This window comes from Nematolebias whitei, chromosome 22 (genome assembly GCF_014905685.2).
Source record: "Nematolebias whitei isolate Nwh7 chromosome 22, NemWhi1, whole genome shotgun sequence".
NCBI lineage: Eukaryota > Metazoa > Chordata > Actinopteri > Cyprinodontiformes > Rivulidae > Nematolebias > Nematolebias whitei.
Window position 1 is genome coordinate 1531584 of NC_056519.1, and position 20500 is coordinate 1552083.

General features: G+C 46.5%; 1 protein-coding gene across 1 annotated transcript in view; it reads right to left on the reverse strand.

The window, feature by feature from the left end:
* Positions 1 to 9929: 9929 nt before the first annotated feature.
* si:dkeyp-27e10.3 (UPF0606 protein KIAA1549) overlaps positions 9930 to 20500 on the reverse strand; it is a 21535-nt gene continuing 10964 nt past the window's right edge. Inside the window, exons 2-20 of the mRNA XM_037696112.1 lie at positions 18539 to 19972; positions 18372 to 18454; positions 17772 to 18071; positions 17510 to 17696; positions 17208 to 17267; positions 16009 to 16160; positions 15673 to 15850; positions 15392 to 15576; positions 15109 to 15314; positions 14844 to 14971; positions 14713 to 14727; positions 14241 to 14446; positions 13928 to 14163; positions 13552 to 13687; positions 11110 to 11304; positions 10896 to 10948; positions 10695 to 10822; positions 10421 to 10575; positions 9930 to 10313 (exon numbers count right to left, since the gene is read on the reverse strand). Of these exons, the coding sequence (XP_037552040.1) occupies positions 10089 to 10313; positions 10421 to 10575; positions 10695 to 10822; positions 10896 to 10948; positions 11110 to 11304; positions 13552 to 13687; positions 13928 to 14163; positions 14241 to 14446; positions 14713 to 14727; positions 14844 to 14971; positions 15109 to 15314; positions 15392 to 15576; positions 15673 to 15850; positions 16009 to 16160; positions 17208 to 17267; positions 17510 to 17696; positions 17772 to 18071; positions 18372 to 18454; positions 18539 to 19972 (4262 nt within the window). The 3' untranslated portion in view covers positions 9930 to 10088. The remainder of the gene's footprint in view (positions 10314 to 10420; positions 10576 to 10694; positions 10823 to 10895; positions 10949 to 11109; positions 11305 to 13551; positions 13688 to 13927; positions 14164 to 14240; positions 14447 to 14712; positions 14728 to 14843; positions 14972 to 15108; positions 15315 to 15391; positions 15577 to 15672; positions 15851 to 16008; positions 16161 to 17207; positions 17268 to 17509; positions 17697 to 17771; positions 18072 to 18371; positions 18455 to 18538; positions 19973 to 20500) is intronic.

The window sequence follows — 20500 nt, forward strand, 5'->3', positions numbered from 1 at the left end:
AGATCCTTCTGAATTTCTCTGATACTCCAGCAACATAAGGGATGACGATGTTTTTACGTCTGTTGTTCTCCTTTTTCTGTTTATTGGTGTGTTTTGTAGATTTCCTCACTGACTTGACAAAAGCCCAGTTAGGATATTCACATGTTTGAAGAGCTTCTTGAACGTGTTTCAGTTCCTTTTCCTTCCCTTCTGTCTTCATGGGGACGCATTCGGCCCGATGTTGTAAAGTTCTGATGACAGAGAGTTTGTGTTCCAGTGGATGGTGGGAGTCACACAGAAGATACTGGTCTGTGTGGGTTGGTTTCCTGTACACTTCAATGTTGAGGCTGTCCTCTCTCTCCATCTGAACCAAACAGTCCAAAAAAGGCAGCTTGTTGTCGTTTGCATCCTCTCTGGTGAACTTGATGTTGTTATCGACCGAGTTAATGTGTCTGGTGAACGCTTCTATTTCCTTGGCTTGGATTTTGACCCAGGTGTCATCCACATATCGGAACCAATGGCTTGGCTTTGTTCCCTCATTCCCTCCAGTGTCACCCATTGTTTGCAACAATGGGTGACACTGGAGATCCCATGGCACAGCCGTGCTTCTGTCTGTAGAAACTGTAACTGAACTTGAAATAAGTGGTGGAGAGGCAGAGGTCCAACAGGGTGCAGATCTGGTCCGGGGTGAAGTTGGTCCTGTTGATTAAGTCCTTGTCTTGTAGAAGTTGTTTTCTGACGGTTTCTACTGCTTCAGAGATGGGTATGCATGTGAAAAGAGAGGTCACATCATACGATACAAGGGTTTCTCCTGGGGTTAGTTTCAAGTGTTGAACTTTGTTAGCAAAATCAATGGAGTTCTTTATGTGATGAGGTGTGTTTCCAACAAGAGGAGCTAAAATACCAGCCAGATGTTTAGCAATATTGTATGTCACTGAACATATGGCTAGTGGACTCATCAGGGTTTCTTTGAGGCTTCTGAACTCTGAAACTCAAACGTTTCTCCTGAGAAACTGTTGGATGAACATCTGCAGAAGATTAAACCAATTCAAGGTGGCTGCCACAGCTAATCCACCAAGACTGGCTCTAGATCAGTTGGTTTTACTGAAACTGAGCTGAAGTTGGGTGTGGTGGTAGCTGAGAGTCGTCCTCTGAGGGAGGCGTGACGTGTCAGCGGGTGACAAGCATTCCTGAATGAATCCATGAGTGGGTCTGCCACGTGTGGGTTATTGTCTCGCGCTGCTGACAGACTTGTGGTTGTCCAGACTGAAGGTTTCTGAAGTCCGGTTTGGGTTCTGAAGTTCTCCAGAACCTGATGCAGTTTTTCACTTTAAACCAAATAAACAGGAAGTCACAGTTTTAGGTTTCTGTGACTTTAACGGCTTTAAACAGTCTGAAGGGTTCAAGTTCGTTATGTAATTATGTAAATATAATGTGAGTGTAACCCGACGCTACTGGGAATTACACATTACATACATATATTGTTGATGTTGCTTTATGGCTGATAGCACAAGGAGGAGAGGAGGAGAGGAGGAGAGGAGAGGGGGAGAGGAGGAGAGGGATGGAGAGAGCACAAGATGAACCAGGTTAGAAAAACAAACAGACCTTTATATATTTAATCACCACATTTATGGAGAACTCTTATTTTCAGCCCATTTATTCAAATGTGAAGTGGAGATGCATCTTTAATTAATTTAGAATTATTTCAGTGATATTAATGATGGAAACTGTGTCCAGTCATTCAAACTTTATCTATACACGTTAATCCCATTGAGCCTCGGGGACAGACCTGATTCTAACAAAGAGTGACGACAACAATGGACGCTCTTAAAAATCAAACAAATTGAGAAGAACAAATAATAGAGAATAAGGTTTAAGAAACTAAATAAAAACAGGAAGGTTGTAAGGCGGTGTAGAAACTAAAAACAGAAACGTCTGCGTTGGTTTTTGCCAGGAACTTAGTTGTTTGAAGCCACCTAGAGAGGTCAAAGGTTACAGCGTTTGTTTCTTTCTTTATTTAAAGATTACTTTGTAATATTTGGTGCAAAATGTGAATATGGAGTGAAAACAGGCTCATCAATAAGTTTATTATTGAACTTACATGGCTGCCATGTTGTTCAAGCACAGGGCCATGGTCGGCCCGGGGGTGAGGGGGAGCCCCCCTGAAGGTCAGATCCTGGAGCCGCCCCTGACTCAGACCCTGGTTCTGGACCCGGAACTGGACTTTAAAGAGCTGAACTCGGACTCGTCACAGGTTTTCTACGGTTTGAAATCATGACGCTTCGTGCTCAAACATCATGACCCTGTTCACCTGTTCCACACCCGAACCGAACCGACCCGGACCGAACCGAACTTCAGGCGGTTTAAAGACAGGTTCTACTCACTCTGAAGTTGGAGGTTGAAGCTGCTCCTTTGCTCTCTTTTCATCCCGCAGAAACTCCGCAGGTAGACACACTCACCTGTCCAGGTGGACCCGGAAGTATCACAGCGGAGCCGACGGGAGGGGGCGGGGTTTCTATGAGAGGGGGGCGGGATCTGTTTCCGTCCAGAAACTCCAACTCAGGAGTCGAGGACCAGTACAAACACACGCACCAAACACCAGGACCTTGAACACAACAAACACCAGGACCTTGAACACAACAAACACCAGGACCTTGAACACAACAAACACCAGGACCTTGAACACAACAAACACCAGGACCTTGAACACAACAAACACCAGGACCTTGAACACAACAAACACCAGGACCTTGAACACAACAAACACCAGGACCTTGAACACACCACTCTTCTTTATAGAAATTTGCCTAATTTTGTTTTTCATATAAAATGATTTACAACCCAGGGTCCAGTCCAGGGTCCAGTCCAGGGTCCAGTCCGGGTCCAGGCCAGGGTCCAGTCCAGGTCCGGGCCAGGGTCCAGTCCAGGGTCTAGTCCGGGTCCAGTCCAGGGTCCAGTCCAGGGTCTAGTCCGGCTCCAGTCCAGGGTCCAGTCCAGGGTCCAGTCCGATTTGTATCTGACTTATTGAATCCTGATAAAGGCATAATAATTTGTAGATGTTGAAAGTGATAGCTCAGAATCAACTTTTATTGTCATTGCACTGAAGCACAACAAAATTACATTTCAGTACAGCCCGTCCGAGGAACACAAACAGCCAAACCACAGACACGGGCAGACGGGAGTCCCTGAGGCTGCAGCCTCGAGAGCCGCTGCATTTTTACCTGAGATAAGAAAAAGAGAACGCGAGGGAAAGAAGAGGTATAAAAACATATCTTGCAAAAACTCTCAGCACACACAAAAAAGCAACATACAGACGACACAATAAGATGCATGTGGAGTGGGTGAGTCGGGGGGTGGGGGTGGGCTCCCAGCACAGGCCGCCCAAGAGAGTGTTGCAGCCAACCTAGGTTACAGCACCGAGGAGGGGCAGAAGGAGGGAGGCCAGTGAAGGTGGTGGGTTGAGGGGAGTGTGTGCGAATGAGTGTATGAGTGTGAAGTAAGTCCGTGAACATTGTTCCAGATGCCCCCCCCCACCACCATAGTCCATGATAAGTGATGGTGCGTTTATCAGCCGGCCTCGGTAGAGCTCTCTGAGACAGGTCCACAGATGTCCTTGGGAAAAGGACCTGGTAGTGGGAGCAGAGCGTCTTGTTCACGTAACATCCAGGAGAGTTGGAAATAGAAAGCCTTCCAAGCCGACATGGGCGAGCCAGGTTCAGATTACAGCAGTTGTTTTGGGTCAGGCTGAATCCATTATTTTCTGTCTGCCTTACAGTTCCACTGGTACACTCAACGGTGACTTCAAACAGCCAACTTTTTGTGGTCAGTATCGCCAGGTCGAGCTTGTAGCTTCTCCAAGGTCAATTCCTTCCTGCCCGCGAGATCCAGGAGCCGCAAGTAGCCTGCGGTTCTCAGCAGAAATCGTGTCCAGCTCACGGCTCAGCTCACACAGCATCTGAGTGTTCACAGCTCGGCACATTCCTTCACGCAGGTCAGGCAGCTTCACGATGTCCAGAACAGCGGATGATATTTTTTGAATTTGTCGATATGCCAGGTAACCACCAACTCCATAAAGCAGAAATCCTGTTATCATAAATCCAATTATGTACGCATCTTCAGCATCCTCAACCAACAACATGGACAGACACGCGATCTTCCACTGCCCCCAGGAATCCATCGTGTATCCGGCTGTAAGTATCCCATCTGGGCAGGAGGGCTCTCCTTCGCCCTGTCTTCTTGTCAAGAAAATTTGATCAAATGTGTTGAGAGACCAGCTGACCAGATCCATAATTTACCATTTGGAAGATATGCAAAAAGAGGCTCTAAAAAGGTTCACAGGACAAAGAGCAGACGCAGGGGAAGGAGCGGGAGGAAAAGTGTCCGCCTTCACTGAGAGCAAGAAAAAACAGCATAGCCTTTCAAAATGTAGTTAAAGCGGTTTTACCCAAAACGCCCACACTGATTCTCGTCATCACACTCTTGATCTGGTTCTGACTTAAGGTATAGAGATTAAGTACTTAGTAATACATCAACAAAATCCTGTTCTGTCCGACCATTTTTTAATAACTTTTGAGTTTACATTAAGTGACTACACAGTCACTGAGAGTAAATTCATCTCAGCAGGTGCTTTAAAACAAACATGTAAGCTGCAAAAGAAAATGGCCCTCCACTAATGTGGAATAATATTATTTTGCTTGGAGAGATAGTCTGCTAACATATAAGAAAGCTCTCTGTAAAGCTAGAACTTTATATTACTCATCTTTAAATGATGAGAATAAAAATAACCCCAGGTTCCTTTTCAGTACCATAGCTAGTCTAATGAAAAATTATGTCTCTGTTAATTCATGTATCCCTACAACTATAAGCAGTGATGACTTCATGAGATTCTTTATAAATGACTGTTTTTGTCCTGTTCAGCTCTCGGAATTGTCAAAATTAATAGTTTCATCCAAATCATCCACATGTCTGCTAGATCCCATCCCAACCAGACTGTTTAAAGGCTGAGGGTTCACCTGGCTGCTGCTGCGGAACAGGTGAGGCTGCTGGCAGTGTTCCAGCTCACAGATTGGACACAAACAGAGCTACAGACCCTGACACCTGAACTTTGTTGGACTCACTGGACCTAGATGGACTCACCTGGTCTGGTTGTGAGGTCAGTCTGAGGAGCACCAACAGGAACATGGTTGGACTCCAGCAGGAAGTTCATTCATGACAAAACAATGGACCAGTTCCATCTGGACTTTGGTTCTCTTCAGGTTCTTGATAGTTTGAAATCTATTTTTTTATTGGTTATATTGTTATGCTTATTTTGTGCAGCAGATTGTTCAGAGCCGAGATTCTGACCCACATCAGTAGTTTTTGTCATGTTTGAAGCCCTGCAGGCGAAGGTCTAAAAACACAGAAACTCTAAAACATCGAAGGAAACACGCAGGAGAAGATCCTCGTCTGTTCAACCAGAACCAGAGCAAGATTTTTCTCTCCGATGTGTGTGGGGTTTGATAAGGCTCAGATCCACCTGGAGTCTTTGAAGCAGCACCATGTGGGCGTGGCCAAGTCCTACAGCTTGACTGACAGTCCAAAGGTGGTCTGTGGTTGGTCAGCAGAGAAGCAGATCTAGGAGTCTGTTCAGCAGTCACAGATAAACACTTTTATACATATGGATGTATATATTTATTTCTAATTAACACCATTTCCACTTTATACATTGTAACCATCTTCTTTTAGATTTAAAAATATCTTTAGGTCGAAAAATAAAAACAAAGTTTCATGATGGATGAACATCCCATGGAACCGTGACGCCAACAACTCCACCCAGACGTAGAGCAACTCATTACTTTTTAAACTTGAATATTTTTTAGCAGCATGCTGAACATTAACAGCAACACGAGAACAGCTAAAGCTTACTGAGCATGCTGAAGAAGAGCATGGACCCATGAGAGCTGCTGAAGAACAGCATGGACACATGCGAGCTGCTGAAGAAGAGCATGGACCAATGAGAGCTGCTGAAGAAGAGCATGGACCAATGAGAGCTGCTGAAGAACAGCATGGACCAATGAAAGAAGAGCATAGACCAATGAGAGCTGCTGAAGAAGAGCATGGACCAATGAGAGCTGCTGAAGAAGAGCATGGACCCATGAGAGCTGCTGAAGAAGAGCATGGACCAATGAGAGCTGCTGAAGAAGAGCATGGACCAATGAGAGCTGCTGAAGAAGAGCATGGACCAATGAGAGCTGCTGAAGAACAGCATGGACCAGTGAGAGCTGCTGAAGAACAGCATGGACCAATGAAAGAAGAGCATAGACCAATGAGAGCTGTTGAAGAACAGCATGGACCAATGAGAGCTGCTGAAGAACAGCATGGACCAATGAGAGCTCTTGTGGGAGTAGATGATGTTCACCAAAAAGCCAGAAGCAGCTGAAAAGGACCATCTGTCTGACTGACGAACATGAAGTTAACGGCTGAATCAAAACGTCTGTACCAAAGATCTCATTTGGTGTAAGACCTCCACGGAAGCTCCTAAATGTGTCACAGATCATGATGAATTCCCTGAATCGAAATGTTTACCACATTGTTTCTAGATCCAACACGTGACTCAGAGGTCTTCAGCTCAAACAGAAATCAGACCACCCACTCTGTAGAAACCAGATGTTTATAACGGTACATTACAACTGGACTTGATCACCACGGCAACAAGGTGTACGAGATGATCCTGATGGAGTAGACGTTCTGCTAAGACAACATGTGAAGGACAGACGTTTCGATTCAGCCACAGTTAAATTCATCCTAAACTAATCAAACTAGCAGCTTTAAGTACAACAAACATTCAACAAGCAGGGGTTTCTTTCAAAATAAAAGTCCAGACATTTAAAATCAGTTACTGCGCTTTGAATGACCTCATTTTGCAGAAATAAAGTTGATTTCTGACAGGAAATATGAGCTAATGGATGGTTCAAGCTGGACCATGGCTGTCATCCATTCTCAAAGGTCGGCGTGAACACACAATCGACTCCGTGTGATTTTAGCTGTAGCATTTCCTGTGCAGCCTGGCCCCCTTCCTGCAGGAATATTATTCGTTCCGTTAGTCTCAACTGGAATAAAATGGTTCAGATGAAGCAACAAGAAGCTGACACTGTTTGATCAATTTTAGCTCCATTACACACACCAAAATAAAAAATTCAAAGAGCTTCAGTTTTTTAAATGTATGTTGTAAAACTGTCCTTGTAGCTTTTGGAAACCTGATCCAGCCTTTAAGTGCTGGGGTGACGCACAGGAAGCCTGTTCCCAGATGAATTTAGAAAAGTTTTAATTTAAAAGTGGTTAGATGAGCCACGGTGCCACGTGCGGCTGGATTCTCTGTGGTCCTAGTTTATTTTTCTTCTCATCCAGTTCAGACTGAAAGGAGTGGAGATCCAAACAGCTTCAACGTTTCAGCTTCTTTCACACCTCAAACCATCTGTTTCCAGGTGAAGCTCAAACAGAAGATGAAGATAAACATCTTTAAACAGGAAAAGAGGTCCAGTCATCCTTCAGACGTTCCCTTATTAACCTGTTCACCATCATCAGTCCCACACCACGGTGATGTTCCTGCAGGACGTGACCCCAGGAGCCACAGGAAGGTCCACCTTCTCTCAGAACCAGATACGAAGTTGGGGTTCGGTCCAGGTTCTGGTCCATTGTGCTGCTCAGGATGGGAGATGGAGATTCAACAGGACCTGCTGGCCTCTTCAGACAGCAGAGGTCCACTTTGGTCAGACCAGTCAGAATTCAGAACTCTATTTCTGTAAAATGAAGTCACTCTGAACCTTTACACAGAACCCACCTCCAAAGAGCTGAACTATCCCTTTAACCAAGAAGGAACATGAATAAAAGAGTGCAAAGAGGCCGAAATGTGCAAACCAAGTTTTTCGTCAGGTCTGTCCTAAGAAGCAGAAGGCATCACACCTGTGACATCACACCTGTGACATCACACCTGTGACATCACACCTGTGACATCACACCTGTGACATCACACCTGTGACATCACACCTGACACACCTGCAGCTTTAATGGAAGCAACTAAACAACGAAACAAGCGTCAGCTGCGTTTCTTTTTCTTTGCCACCGATACACGAACACACGAGCGAGCGGCTACGCCAAGCAACAACCGCCGGCTGAAAATCTACAGCGAGTTCAAACACAAGTTTCACCACCGGAACAGTAGTTTGGTCTTTTCTGGGTTAAAATAAAGTCTTTTTTAAATATGCAATCAAAAATACGTCACACCTCAATACTCAGTAACTCTTACATTTATATTGTGCTCGTTGGGATTCTATCTCTTTACATATATTTTATTCTTCCTTATATATTTATTATTTATACATTTATTTTATTCCTCGTGCTGTCGGGACTGTGCAGCGCCTCCAGCTGTTGAAGAGTGCAAAGACCTCAATGCGGGTGGTTGGATTGATGCAGACCTGATCACCGAGGCTGATGGGACCATGGAAGGCAGTAAGTGGTTGAAGATGAGATGTTATGAGGCTGAAGGTTAGCACCACAGGGAACCCAGGAGGATGGTCCACCTTAAAACTTCAGGAGGAAGGACTATCCACCAAACATCTGCTCCTGGAAAGACTAAACTACAAGAGGCGTGCTCTTCAGACATGCTAGTTCCCCTCCAGAAGGACTTTCTGTTTCAGAACTTTTCAGGAACTTTTAAAGGCATCATCCACTTCACGAGGAGGAATGATACACCCTAACGTCTGCAGAGCAAATATCGGCTCCAGAAGGTCTGAAAAGACAAAAGCCAGAAGGGACGGTACCTTTCAGAGGTTCTACATCCTCCAGAAGGACTTTTGGTTCCAGACCTTCGTAATTCACAATTTGTTCTTGAAATTCAAAAGGTTTCATCTACTTCAGGCATAAGAATCTCGATCCCAGAAGGTCTATTTAATTCAAAACACATCTATTTGATCTATTTTTATTTAATCTTTTCAGTCTTAATCTCAATTTATTCCAGAACAATCTGCTCTAAAACTTAGAAAGGCTATTCAGGAATGTAACGATAAACTCCAAAGACTGCAGTGCAAATATCTGCTTCAGAAGGTCTGGAAAAACCAAAAGCTTGAAGCGGTGGACTCTCTAGTGGTACTAGACCCCCTCCAAATGGTCCTTTAGTTCCAGACCTCCATAAATGAAAATCTGCTTGAGAACTTCAAAAAGTACCATCCTCCTTAGAAAGGACAGTGCACTCGAGGGGTTGGAGATCCACTCCATGAAGTCCGTTCCAAAATAGTCTGCTCTAGAATCCAAAAAGGTACCATTTACTTTAAAAGGGGTGGTGCTCTTTAGATGATTTAGAACCCAGAATCTCTGTTTGTTCCAGAATAATCTGCAAAATTCACTTCAGGAGGAGAAACACTCCAAAGCAAACATTTGATGCAGAAAGTCTGGGATGATGAAGGTGAGAAGTGATGTACACTTTGAGGTTTAGATCCTCTGCAGACAGTTTGGTAGTTTTAGAAATTTAAAATGGATAATTGGCTCTAGAACTCTAAAAAGCACCATCCACTTCAGGAGCATGATCTGTACATTACAACGTCTGTAGAGCAAATGTTCACTCTAGAAGGTTTGAAAGGATCAAGACCAGAAGGGACAGTGCTCTTAAGAAGTTCTATATTCTCCAGTAGATCTACTTAACCCAGAACGCAATGAATACTAATCTGTTCTAGAACTTCAAAAGATACCATACACTTTCAGATCTGTTTCTTCCAAAAGCTCAAGAAGATTGACCAATCCACATGAGTGGAACAGCCAGTCACAACCAGAGCTCCAGGATGTTCCATTCACTCTAGAGGTCCTAGAAAGTCCTGCTCCTCCAAAAGTTCATGAGTTGACTCGATGTTGAAGTTTAGAAAGGATGATCATCTCATGATCGACTCCAGGAAGCACTTCAGTGGAAATGATTTATGTGCAGAGAAACACTGAGACGATGGTCAAACGAAGAGAAAGACGAGACCCTGTAAAGTACTGGAGGTCTCCTCCAGACACTGCCCTTGTTGTCAGATATGGATCATGTTGATCAGTAGAAAACCAGCTGCTGGAAGTTCTGGTCCTGAAAGGTCCAGGTTGGTTTAAGGATAGCTGGTAACCGCGGCCTGTTTTTGGGCCAGACGGCGCAGCTCCTCCCTGATTGCCTTTATAAGAGAGGCAGAGGTGTGGGCAGAGGGGGAGGCATCCTCCGGCAGGTATTCAGGGGTGGGTGAGGTCAGGAGGAAGGGTGGAGCTGACGGGTCCCGCAAGGAGGAGCTAGGCATCTGGAAAACGGAGGAAGAGGAGAACTCGGGGAAAGACAGCACCTATGAACAAAAGAGAGAAAAGTTTTACTCAACCAGATCAGGTTTGGGTGAGTCAGACCTGCCAAGAACCAAATCTGGCATTAGTCCTGAAGTACTTTATGACTTACACTCTCTCTGCTGCCTCCTGGTCGGGACAGGTCCTGGTCCGAGTGTTGCTGGTGCCAGCTGGAACCCGTGGGCCCAGACATGCTGCGACCCACACCGGGGTATGCCCCAATTTGACTGGATAAACCCACCTGAGTCAGGTGGTGAAGCTGTGCACCTAGAAAGCCACACGGTCAGAAAACAAATGTTGACAGGTGACATTGTGCATGTGGTGATTTTAAAAGATCAGTAAGTGTTTTAAAAAGTGATTGCGTGGGTCTGTCTGGAGGGCTGTACCTGTACTGCCACCAACGGGTCGTGGTCTGGAGGAGGAGGGAGGGTCCTCATACTTCCCTTTGTTGGAGTAAACAGATTCCTGCAGTTGATCTCCAGTAGAAACATATCCTCCTGAGCCCAAGCCCTGCCTGTGAAAAGACACAAGATCAGTTCTGACTCAGTTCCAGGTTCCAGACCTGCACCTGGTTTTAGCACACTGACCTCTGCAGCAGACCCTGAATGGATGTGGGCGAGACTCCAAGCTCTGTGTATCTCTGCAGGATTTAAACAGAAGAACATAAAACATCAGCCTAGATTAAGAGTTGAAGATCTTGGTCTCAACTGCAGAAAATACACTAAAGGACACGGGAGGGGGCTACGGGGTTAGAGACCCACTGCCACTCTGAAGTTCGACATTGAGAAGGTGAAATCTTACCCCGCTGACACAGCCACTGGCCTGTGAGGACGGTGAAACCAAAGCGAAGGCGTCATCCAGCAAGGAGTGCATCTGTTGACGGGCCTCCTCAATAGAGGGTTGTGGGGGCATGTATGGGGGTGGGGGCTGTGCCAGGTCAAAGACCTCATCGGTTGGGGACGGACTGCCGTGGTCTGGGGGCAGATCAGGGTCCGACTGTAAGAGAAGAGACAGAATATAGAAAAGATGTTTAAACATCCATCCATCCACCCATCATCTTCCACTTGTTCCAAAGTTTGTTCCTGAGAGCATCAGGTAGAGCAGATAGGTCCAGACATCTCTCTCCACAGCCACCTCTTCCAGCTCTTCTGGGAGGATCCCAAGGTGTTCCCAGGACAACTGAGAGACACAGTCTCTCCAGCATGTCCTGGGTCTTTCCCGGGGTCTCCTCCCAGTCAGATATGCCCTAAGTACCTCCATAGGGTGGTGCCCAGGGATCATCCTTACCAAATGACTGAACCACCTCAACTGTCTCCTCTTGATGTGGAGGAGCAGCGGTTCTACTCTGAGTCTCTCCTGATAACTGAACTTCTCACCCTATCTCTAAGGGAGAGTCCAGCTACCCTGCAGAGGAAACACATTTCAACCTCCTGGATCTCCGATCTCATTCTATAGGTCACTACCCAGAGTTTGTGCCATAGGTGAGGGTAGGAACATAGACTGACTGATCAGCAGCTTTTTCACCACAACAGACCGACATAGAGTCCACAATACTGCAGAGGCTGCACCAATCCATCTGTCGATCTCACGTTCCATTCACAACCCCAAGATACTTGAACTCCTCCACTTGAGGTAGAACCGCACCCTTGACCCAAAGAGAGTAATCAATGCTTTTCCGACTGAGGACTATTTGAGGACTGTTTAAACATTGATCTCCAAACTGAACTTTTTAATGGTGTCTGACTCAGAACGCAGGTCAAAAGTTATTATATCTACCATCAAGACGGTCTCAGACCAGTTCTCTGGACCACTGAGGTATGTGGGATTAGACATGAACACCAACTACCTATACCTCCAGACCATCAGCCTAAAACAAATAAGCTCTGACCCATCTCCTCGTGAACTCCTGTAGACCTCTAAAGTTCTACTGTGGAACTCCAAAGGTCTACTGTGATCACTGAAGGTCTGCTCTATCTGTCTTTGACATTTCAATGGGAGCTACTTTAGGTCCTGGAAGTTTTGAGTTGGGATCTCCATAGAACTGACTTGTTGGTGCAGAACATCTCACAAAAGTTTGATTGGACTGAGTTCTAGAGAATTTGACAAACTGGTTGTTGTTAAATCTAATGTAGACCAAATGTAGACCCTGTTCTTGAAGCAGAAGGGCAGGGAGCATCGTCCTGCTGATGTAGGCCTTCAGGGAACACTGGTGCCGGTCATATCTGGATGTTTTGTTCAGTAGTTCTATGAGTTTATTTTAATTGGTTATTTTCCTGATTATCTAGGTTCTTTGTGAGTTTCTGTTTCTTATGTTTTCTCCTGTTTTGTTTAGACTCATCCATTTGTGTTTCTGTATGTAGATCAATCCTCGTTTCAATGTTTCCAGTTATCAGGTCCATTCTGCCCTCAGTCGGCTCTGTGTTTTTACAGTCCTGCCTGCCACTCTCACCTGCCAGCTATCAGCAATCAGTTTCAGGTGTTTTCATTTTCCTCTCTCCCTCAGTTTGCTTTAAAGCCAGTCTCTTGTCCTCACTTCACTGGCAGCTCGTATTGGACTCATCCTTATGCCTTCATCCTCCTCATGTTCTCAGTTGTAAATTTTTTGTCACATGTCAGCTTTTTGTTTCATTTAATTTTTTTTTAAAGTTTTAATTTTACTTGAGCTCCCATGTCTGCATCTGGGTCCAACCCTACACAGACCACAACATTGCCATATTTAAGTAGGTTTTATGGATCAAAGAAACATCCAGTCGTACGGCAGATCCATTGTTTTCAGCAGCATGAGATCAGCAGCATGGATAATCAGCAGCACAGATAAGTCACATATCACCAATTCATATCGTATCATTAAAACTCCAACTGGTTTAGAACAATACGGTCCAGTCTGGGGTACCCATGACTCTGGTTCTGGTCCTTCGGTTTTCCTTTCTAGGACCACGTTTGAGTAGTCCTGGACCACTGCAGTGCAACGATAAACTTGGTGGGTGGTCATGCCTGAATTGAAAGACTTTTTGGACTAGGACACATCCAACAAGAACCTAAAGTTGGCAACTTCCAACTGGTTGCATTTTCTGAAATCTAGAATCCTTTTCTCTGGTTTTAAGGTGTTTAGGTTTCTCTGAGATCATCATCTGTCCACAGCTAAACCTCCTTCTACTGTTCTCCACTGTTCTCCTGCATCAGTTCAGCCGGGGTGGCATCTTAATTTGATAGACAAAACAGAAACCCTGACCGGATTATTACCATGTAGGCCACATTGTTGAGTCCTGGGAATTTCCTGTAGGTTGCACCCTGATCGATGAGCAGCCGGTCTCTGTCGGTATCAGGGAGACTTCCTGGTCCCTGTTGAGCCCTCCGAGATCGTGGAGAGCGTCTTCCTCTGCAAGGAAAAAGACAGGCTTAAAAAAAAAAAGTTTGATTCCTCTGAAAACATCCTGGATTCAAAAGTTAAAACAAAATATTCTGCAGAAATGTGAAAGTGTATCAATTCCTACTTCCATCAACTTCTACCCTAAAGCATAGCAGAAACTCAAGAGTTCTTTTTGTGACTTGAACAGACCCATCAGAAGGTCAGGAGTACAATGTCTCAGAGGGTCCAAAGATTCTGCCAAAGTCTGACCTTTTTCTGGAGTCAGTGGGGGTGGGGGGTGAGGCAGTGTCGGCCTGAAGGATGCAGTCCATGTGGTCATGGGCGGAGCTATAAAGTCGCTGCGCCACCTCACTCTGAACCGGCCCGTCTCCGAATGCGTCCATGATGTCATCCATGGAGGGAAACTCGCACTGACCCCGCCTCTTAGCGCGCTGTCGCAGTTTGTTCCGGTGATGCTCAATCTCTGACTTGTGCCTCAGCGCCACCTGCTGAATCAGAGCCAACAGGTTCTGTTATGATCCAACAAATGATGAGGAAAAAGGCATTATTGTTGGCAGCTCACCTCAGTGTTGACCTTCTCAGTGAGGGAAGGGCTGAGCTGTGGGGGGGGCTGCGTTGGTGGCGGGCTTGATCGTGGCTGCATGGCGATCAGCTGTACCTTGTTGGCCTGGCGCCGGGTGCCGTCAGACGAGCCACGGGACAGACGATCAACATGGTCAAAGATAGAGGATGAGGACAGGAGCTCATCTGGTCCACTGCCTGAAGGCGCTCCTGCAGGAAGGAGTCAAAGATCAGAACATCTGATTTACCAAATACTAAGAACTGAAGGACTCAACTACAAGTCCCAGCATGCACTTCACCTAAAACCTATGGCCACAGAATGCAGCTTGAAGTGACTTTCTGTATTTTGAAACATAACTGAGACCAGATCCTGTCAACTGGGACTTTCTAAAAACTGAATTTGGTTGATTTTTTTAAACTCATTGACAGAAAACTGGCTGGAGTGGATCTGTGGTGTTTTGGTGTAGACATACCCATTTTGCTCCTCCCTACAGTCACAAAACGCAACAAACAGAAAAAAGAAATAAAGACTGGTCAAACACAACAACATCTTTGCCTTCCTCACTCATCTAAGTCCACATGACGACATCACAGATTCTCTGACCATTTTTGGGCATCTTCCTGTGTTGTTTGCCCTCGCTGGGCGTGGCCACAGGCCTTGTGCTTTCCTCTGCCGACTCCCTGCCGCTTGATTGGTCGCTTCCTAACGAGTCGCCATCCGACGGGCTGAGCCTAAAAAGGGAAGAACAGCAGTTTGGTGATCATTTTGTTTCTACATGTCCATCTGACAAAGAATGATCAGAATACAAACATAAAAAGTTTAATTCAAACAGAACCAAATCAAACAGGTTGTATTAAATCTGTCTGACCTTTCTCTGCGGCGGCTTGAACGTGCCACCTTGGTGGACGATCCTTTGGATTTGGGTGTGTTGAGGTCCCCGCCATCAGAAGGTGTGGCTTCTTTCATGGGGGCGGGCAGCGGACCGGGCTCCTGGATCACCATGATGTCGTCTTTACTGTGCTGCCCAAGATGAAGCTTTGCAAAGTCAAAGCCTTTGACGCTCGGAGCCTGGAGCTGCAGAAGATCTGAGCTTCAGCTGTGGACTTGCTTTACAGACAGGACAGGTGAAAGATGAGCACACCATGCCTTACCTTCTGCCTCTGCTGAATGGTGCTGATGGCATCTGGCTGGAACTCCAGCTTCTCAGAGCCACACAGCTTCCAGTAGAGGATGATAATGATGAAGACGGCCAGCAGGACGGGAACAACCACACCGACGATCAGCCAGATACTGCTGCTCTGAGTCTCTGCTGGAGGGATGGTCAGAGTCTCCACAGCTGGACACAGGTAAGGAACAGGTGAGGAACAAGTGAGCATCAGATCTAAACCATTAAAGTAACAAATATTATGGACAGATGAGGTTCTTGACTCACGTTGGGCCAGTGGTCTCTGGACTCTGTGTCCAAGAACAATGGCGGCCCTCTGAAGATCAAGACGGTTCATGGTGGTAGCGGTGACCTCAGCTGGGACCCTCACTCCACCTGGACCCTCAACAAAGTAAAACACTTCCAGGGGGCGCTCAAATCCAGACAGCCTGGAAACCCGCACCACCTGAGGCACAACAAGTGGACGATGTGTCACATTCACTGTTTGATTTAAAGACCAAGGGGTTACTGTTAGACTCAGTCAGTCCACATCCTCTATGACTGCACACGGTAAAAAAGATGCCACACCAGTCAGGGAGAGAAGTCCAGATTGCATTAGTTTACCTGAAGATTGTTGTTGCCCACTGCAGTTGCCCTCCTCCAGCGCCTCCTGCTGGTCTCCTGCAGTCCTTCCTCCAGCAGCAGAGCCAGACGCCTCTCCAGTCGTGCTTTAAAACTTCTCTCAGCCACCTGAAGCTCCTGAACCCCCAGCAGGACTAAAACAATCAGAGGACAGGTCAAAGGAAGGTGAGACATCCATGTTAACAGGTAACAGACAGTTCACAGGAGGGTGAGACATCCATGCTAACAGTGGCGGGGCAGCTGTGGCTGAATGGTTAGAGCAGTCTTCCTCCAATGCAAAGGTTGAGGGTTCGAATCCACTAGCAGTCACATGCTGAAGTGTCCCTGGGCAAGACACTGAACCCCTCTCTGTCTCCGATGTGTGTCCCTTTGGTGTATGAATGTGATAAAGCTCTGATTTGTCCCTTTAGAATGATTTGTTCAATTAGCTTTGTAGAGATCTAGTAGAATGTTGTATGAATGGGTAAATGAAGCACAGAGTGTTGTAAAGTGCTTTGCATATCTTGATAAGATAGAAAGGTGCTATATATGTCTCCTGTTAGTCACTATTGAGCACGTTGCATCAGAGGTCCTGCTGCTGTTCACTTTTACTTTTATATTTTTTATATAACTAGTTGTGTTAGTTTATTTTTGCTAATGTTGTTGTTTGCTGCAACTTGAGTAGGAGTGTAACGCAATTTCAATTTCTATGTATGTCCTGTACATATGCAGAATTGACAATAAAATCAATCAATCAATCAATCAATCAATCAATATAAGTACAGTCCATTCACCAGATAATGGACAGTCCATAATAAAGTAAAGTAAAGTGCTATGTGTTGCCATCATTGTATGTTCCCATACAATGGCAATATTAGTTCTCTGCATTTAACCCATCCCACCTGAGATACACCCAGGTGGAGCAGTGGGCAGTTATGTAAGTGCCCAGGGAGCAATTAGGGATTAGGTGTCTTGCTCAGAGACACTTCGATATGTGGGAATGACTGGGGATCAAATCTGGGCCTTTTGGTTCCTAAGTCGGCTGCCCTACTTCTACCCCAAGGGTGAGACATCCATGCTAACAAGTAATAGACAGTTCACACTGTGAACAGTCTGAGGAGGGTGAGACATCCACGCTAACAGCTAACAGCTAACAGCTAACATCTTTCTACAGAGAAAGTCACACAGAAAGGTGTTTTTACCTGTGCGGACCCAGGTGGATTTCAGGTGGTGAGACGTGTTCAGCTCAGGATAATGAAATGCTGTGAAATACACATTTATTACTAATCTATTTTTTTTACCACATGTTCTTCAATACATATCCAGTAAATCACCATCCAAACCAAGTGTCACAGAGAATATTAAAAGTATAAAGATATGAGGGATTTGAGACTGTGCTAAGAAGACAACCACCAGCCAACAGGGGGCACCTGTTCAACCAGATGAACCTATTAGGCCTCCAGCCATCACGTGTTAATGCAGGTTTGATGGGTTACTGTCGTACGTTCTGCAATCTGCAGCGCAGGAAAACCAACGTAGAAGCTGAACTCCACCAGGCTGAGCTTCCTCAGGTGTTCGCTGACCTCAGATCCTGGCAAATAGCCCCGCCCATCTCGCACTGCAAATGTGATGTCCACAGGAACATTCTGCCCTGCTATGGGCCGAGCCGGGCTCAGTGTGACGTTCAGCAGCTGAAGAGAAAGTCAAATACTTTTTTTTTATCAAAACGCAGCAAGAACCAAACCTCAATGACCAAGTTTACTCACCTGTACAGTGATATTCCCTGTCTCGTGTGATCTTCTCCGCGCCTCCCTGTACGCCATCATGAGCCCTTTCTCCACACGGTCAGTGAAGTTGCATACTCTTATGTCAGCATGGGCGGGGACAAACTGCAGCACGGAGTGGACCTGGTACCGGTGGTCTGGTACAGTGTACAGAGGTGACACAATGGGAACTGGACCTGAGCCTCGTGGTGCCTGCCGAAGAGCGTTGATGACTGATATGGCGGTGAAGATCAACGGTCCCGACACAACACGGAAGGCAAAACTGGATGGAGTTCTGAGGAACTGTGGAGGATACAGCTGTCAATCATCAGGTTGGACAAGTGAGAATATCCAACACCAGAATTTTAGCTTGAGCAGAATCAAGATGGCTATGAGAAGATAAGAGAAGATTAGAAATTCTGAGAAGATCTGCTCCCGTAAAATTAAATTGTGAACGCTGATTAACTGTTTGTTGAAGTATTCGGAGAAAGGGCAGAAGAGAAAATGAAAAAGAAGAAGAAGACGAAGAATGGGCACAGAGCAGAAAGATAAAACTGAAAAAAGCATGACATGACAGAGACAGAGAAAAAGTCACAAGTTTACCTGCAGCTCCACAGAGCGGTTGAAGTCCCTCCTCAAAAGGTCTCGGACCTGGCTGAAACCACCTGATGAACCTTTAGAACTGACTGCATACACACAAAGACAAACACATCAGCTGACTGGACCAAAGACTTCAACTTCTTGTCACATGTCCAGTGGACGACTCTTACCCACTCTGACCAGGTACAGCTCTGGCTTGGTGACGTTGCACAGGTACTGTCTGATGGGCGGAGTCTGGGTTCTTCTTGGCGTGGTGACTGGGGTGGCTCTTGTCAGGCTGATGGAAATCATCTGGGTAGTGGTCGTTGTGGGCAGAGCTTTTGTTGGCTTCTCAATGACAACCAAAGGCCTCTCGGGTTTGTCGGGGTGGGTGGATGGTCTCAGCGGTGGAGGGAACGGTGCCCGGCTGGTGGTGTTGGATGCTGGATGAAGAGGGTGTCTGCTGGGGACTGGGCTACGATCTTTTGATTTTGGAGCAGTTGGAGCAAAGGTGGAAGGGGTTCTGAGGGTGGGTGATGGAGCAGGTGGCTTTTTCTCACCTGAGAGGGTAAGTGAGGGTGTGAGAGGAGGGGTGGGTCCTGGTGGGGGTTGTTTGGGCTCCAGATGAGGTGGAGGACTGGGTGTTGGTGTTGGGGTCAGAGGTGGATGGCGGGTTTGTGTGGCTATAGTACTAATGGATGGTCTAGCGTCGGTTAGGTTCACTTGATCCCGCTCATCCTTTTTCTTCTTTTCCTGTTCTCGTTCCCGTTCTCGTTCCTGTTCCCGTTCTTGTTCCCGTTCTCGTTCCCGTTCTCGTTCCCGTTCTTGTTCCCGTTCTCGTTCCAGCTCCCGCTCTCGTTCCTGTTCTTGTTCCCGTTCTCGTTCCTGCTCTCGTTCCTGTTCTCGTTCCCGTTCTTGTTCCCGTTCTCGTTCCAGCTCCCGTTCCTGTTCTTGTTCCCGTTTTCGTTCCTGTTCTCGTTCCCGCTCTCGTTTCCGCTCTCGTTCCCGCTCTCGTTCCCGGGCTAGCAGGTTGGTGTAGTATTCCAGACTGTTCATGTCTGGCAGCAGCACCTCTGTCGGTTCCAAAGGCATCATGTCCTCTGGATCGTAGTCCTCACCCCAGGAGGGAAACCCTTCTGGAGGGGCCAAGTCTATGTGCAGAGGTATGTTAGGGGTGGAGGAGGAGGGGGAGACAGGGAGAAGGGAGGAGAGGGGGACAGTTGGGCGGACAGGGAAGTCTGTATCATAGGAGATCCAGTCCTGCTCAAAGTTATCGTCCCAGGGGTGGCTGGGCAGTGGCGTGGCAAGGGACAGCTCCTCGCCATCCGGCACCATAAAGGACAGCGTCTCCAGGTAGTCTCCGGAGCCCCAGGCCTCCTCCAGGGAGGTTCCCTGCTCCCAGGGAGGAGGAGGAGTGAGGGTGGGCTGGCTAAATGGGGGAAGGGGTGGTGGTAGACTAGGAGACAGGAGGTCAGGGGGTCTCAACAGGAGGTGGATCCCCTGGGCACCAGAGTCTGAGTCCTCTGCCGAACTGGCACCTTTACCATGGTGACCGAAATCTGAAGACCCATTGAGGGGGGAGGATGATGATGATGATGGAGGATGTGACGAAGGCTCCGTAATATCTGGGGGGTCAGACCATTAAAACCCATTCAAGTTTTAACCTCAAAGTCACCTTTTGGTTTTAGATTATTACGAGTCACTGAAAAACTGGCATTAATGCTTTACTGTGTGTCTGTCTGCCACAGTAGACCTCATATGACTAGAGGTAATACTTGGTGTGGTAGTAGCTGAGAGTCATCCCTAACACATACTCACATCTTGTGGTACTGCATGAGATCCTGCATAAAGTTATTTTATACAAGATCTCTTTCCTCAATGTCGTTAAACAGAAAAATAAAACTGTGATGTCTACATGAATCAGTAAAATGCATCAATTTTTTTTTAAAAGCATTCTGCAGTGGAAGTGGTCTCCAGCTACAAGTACTTGGGTGTGCACCTGAACAACAACCTCAGCTGGAGCAACAACACCACCAGCCTGATGAAGAAAGCTCATCAGAGACTCTACTTCCTCAGGCGGCTGAGACGAGCTGGTCTGGAAGCTCAGTCCTCACCTCCTTCTACAGGTGTGCAGTGGAGAGCATCCTGTGCTC